The 3,718-nt window shown below is 52.1% G+C and overlaps 1 protein-coding gene across 1 annotated transcript; it reads left to right on the top strand.

Moving 5' to 3' along the window:
- The first annotated feature begins 1,616 nt into the window (after positions 1-1,616).
- LOC124696529 (LOB domain-containing protein 36-like) lies at positions 1,617-2,495 on the top strand. Its single transcript, XM_047229245.1, has one exon. It carries the CDS (start codon positions 1,617-1,619, stop codon positions 2,493-2,495), a length of 879 nt encoding a protein of 292 aa, XP_047085201.1.
- Positions 2,496-3,718: the final 1,223 nt, after the last annotated feature.

Genomic DNA, 3,718 nt, shown 5'->3' with positions numbered 1-3,718 from the left:
CATATTTTGAGGCATTAAAGTCACCACATCGGCTAAGAATATGGCTTGTCGAAGCTCCCTCGGCGCTAGATCCGTTGACCCATGCCTATTAAAGGTAGCCCCGGTGCCTTCCCAAAGCTCGACGCGGTGGAAATCTTCCCTATTGAGATCCAGACCAACATCCATTGTGTGTGGTCTTTCGCGTCGTCGAATAAGCTCTAGAATAAGACACATATTTATTTCAGTACTCCCCTCCCTAAAATGTGTTGTATATATTTTTTTTGTCGAAGTCATACTTTGTGGAGTTTGACCATGTATAAAGGCAAATATATAGTCCTTTCCAATATATAATGCATATACACCATAAAAGTAAAATTCATATTGGTTTTTATAACGTATGTTTGATATTGTACATGTTGATACCTTTTCATACATATGCAACACATTTTATGATGGAGGGAGTACTAAAATGTTTGCTGCTCCGTACCAAATTCAGTACCGCAACGTATCTGAACATGAGTTTGTTTAATTAATGAGAAAGAAAACACAAGTCCTTTGCCGACTTATTCCTAGTAGGCGAGAAAGGGATGGATGGCACCAAACTTTTGTTGTCGCACGCACACCAGGAAATCCCAGATTCGCCCATCTTATAATTCCTTCCTCCCCAGTCCTCCTTCCCTCCCGCAATAGTAAAAATTCGTTTCTGGAAGGCAAGCGAGCGAGGCACGAGAGAGAGGAGAGGATCTCTAAACAATTCCTTTCTCTCTCTCTCTCTGTCCTCGGGATCTGCGCAGTCTTCCCCTCTCCTGTACACCACCACCACCCGGCCTCCGCCTCCTCCTCCTCCCCCCAACCCGGCGCAAATCCATCGCCGAGATCCAAGTCCACACCGCACCGGACGAGGTGCGTCCCCCCCGCCATTTCTATATTCGCTCCCCATCATCCCGCTCGTCCCCGCCCCGCCCCGCCCTGAAAACAAGAAACCCGGAGCGCGCATTGATTTTCTTTCTCCGGCCACTCTCTTTGTTTTCTTTTCTGCTATCGCGCGCGATCGCCTGGTTTCTTTGTTTCATCGCGTTCTGTTGCTATGCGTGATCCAAGAAGCCTGACCCCGGCTTCTTCTGCGCGTTCTTGTGATGCAGGAGCAGGTGAAGAGCGGCGGCCGCGGCATTGGTGTCGGCTGATCTTCCCGTCGAGCGGCGCCGCCATCGCCGTGCGCCGGCAAGATCCGTCCGCCCGAGGCCGCGACACCACCGTACGGATCTGATCCCCTCGCCCCCTCGCCGCCGCCGGAGAATCGATCGTCTCCGGCCGTTCGCATACCGCAGGTATGCACACTGCGTGTTCGCGCGTGTGTACGCCAGCCATCTCATCATTCATGCACTACCAGTCGGGCGCTTTATTTACCGAGAGAGATGGCGGCGTATTAATACCGCTGTCTCTAGTACATTCTTCTTCCGCGTTTAATTCGCGTTTCTGTTACGAGGATATCTAATCTGATCCTTCCCGGTCTGTTATCTTTTTCTGTTAACCACAGCGCAGCAGGAGTAGACAAGATAGAGACGGAAGCGCGGAGCCGCTAGGGTTTCTTCGATCCATCTCTCGATCCTCCATCTCACCGGGGAGGAAGGCGGAAGATGTCGTCGTCGAGCTCCCCGTGCGCGGCCTGCAAGCTGCTCCGCCGCAAGTGCACGCAGGGGTGCGTCTTCGCGCCCTACTTCCCGCCGGACCAGCCCTCCAAGTTCGCCAACGTGCACAAGGTCTTCGGCGCCAGCAACGTCTCCAAGCTCCTCAACGAGCTCAACGCCTCGCAGCGGGAGGACGCCGTCAACTCGCTCGCCTACGAGGCCGAGGCGCGCCTGCAGGACCCCGTCTACGGATGCGTCGCATACATCTCCATCCTGCAGCACAGGATCAGGCAGACGCGGGAGGAGATCGCCAACGCGCGCAAGGAGCTCGCGGGGTACATCGGCAACGCCGCATACGCGCCCGTCGTACCCGTCCCCAACGCCGCCGGCATGCACCCGGGCGCCCTCGCGCAGTACGCCGCCATGGGCCTCCACCCGCAGCACCCCCAGCAGCAGATGCTCGTGCAGCAGCAGGTGCCGCACCACCACCAGCAGTACAACCAGCTCCACCAGCAGCAGATCGTCGACGCGCAGCACATGGCGGCCGCGGTCGAGGCGGCCACGCGGGGACAGCACCAGCACCAGCAGGACATGATGATGATGCGCCAGGGCTACGCGCCGCCGCAGGGCGTGCCCACGGTCGCGATCGTGCCTCCGGGCCCAGGCTCGGCGAACCCCGCCGCGTATGGCGGCGCGCCGGCGCAGTTCCTCATCCAGCAGCAGCAGCAGCCGACGCCTTCCGCCCTCACGACCTTCCGCACGGACCAGCAGTCCCCGCCGCCCCAGTCCTCGGGACACTCCCACGTCGACATGTCCCACGCGCCACAGCACCGGCAGCACACGGACGGCAGCGACGAGGGGAGCGGGGGCGCCCCGCCCTCGGCCTGATGGCCGACCCTGCTCCCGCCTGCCTTACCCGTCGCAGTGTCTCCATCGAACATTTCCCCGTAGCTTTTTTTTCCCTTTGTTTCTTTCAAGCAGTTCATTTGTTGGTCACACGTACCTCGAGTCTTTTCAGTCTTCTTGATCATGTGATATCGAACTCGCGGCTCCCGGAAAGCATTTCCATATGGCTCCCGGAGGCGGACAAGCTGGTGATCTTGCTCAAGGTATTCTTCTTCCATGCATATAGTACTACTGGTCTCGAAACAGTTTCTAGCTTGATTCCAGTGTTACGGTTTGTGTTTGGGTTACTGCTTGTAAACATTTTTGGTTCATCGAAACGATTACTTAATCGATCAGTGCATGAAGATAGCGGAAATTAAGATGTGTTTCTGGATTCTGAAATGATAATGATGCAACGTTCATGGTTCATGATGGAATAATGGTTATAATGAAGCATGGAGGTCGACTTGTTAAATTGTGTGGTTGTGTGTGCCAATTACTTTGTTTACTTGTTTGCTAACTCCAACGATCGATACTAGCTGGCACCTATTCTAAAAACTACTGCTCTGACTTGCACATCACTTGTACACTAGTCAACTCGATCTAGAAGATGGCTGCATTTTTTGTGATGAAACTAGAATGGCCCCCAATGTGTAGTGGAAGAATCTGCATGTCAAATTAGTTTTCAAAGTAAGCAAGAAGTTTAGCATATAGCTACCCTATAGAGTTTGTAATCCTGAAGACCGTCCTAGTGTCGATTAAAAATGCTCTCATTGTGTCTTGGTGCAAAAAATCTACTGTAGCATAAGTTGATCTGTGTAACGCGATCTGCAAAACATTTGTGTGTAAATATCGCAGAACTATGTGTTTAATTAAATCAGCATATTATAGGAACTAGGGAGAGAATGCATTGCCATGTTTAAAATAAGATCTGAATTTCCATTTCCCTTATTTATAAAACATTATTTTGGCTTTAGGACTGAATTTGGATTTGCTGTTTCGACAAGCTTGACACATATAGCTAGGTTCTTTGGTTTTGTCAAATTAAAAATAGGTCAACTATCAAAGGAGAAACTGTATTTCTTTAAGATAGATACATTGTCCTAAATAAATGTGTGAGTGCATGCAAAATAGTGGCTTGTCATCACTGTACCAGCAAACAATGATCTCTCTGAGTCTCTCGGGCAGGCTGTAGCTGTGACACCCCCACAACCACACACACCTGC

The sequence above is a fragment of the Lolium rigidum genome, chromosome 3 (assembly GCF_022539505.1).
Source record: "Lolium rigidum isolate FL_2022 chromosome 3, APGP_CSIRO_Lrig_0.1, whole genome shotgun sequence".
Classification (NCBI taxonomy): domain Eukaryota; kingdom Viridiplantae; phylum Streptophyta; class Magnoliopsida; order Poales; family Poaceae; genus Lolium; species Lolium rigidum.
Note: the sequence above shows the minus strand (reverse complement) of the source record. Positions and strands in the feature narration are given on the sequence as shown.

Coding starts and splice junctions, on each gene's coding strand:
- LOC124696529 (XM_047229245.1), top strand. CDS start 1,617: ATGTCGTCGTCGAGCTCCCCGTGCGCGGCCTGCAAGCTGCTCCGCCGC.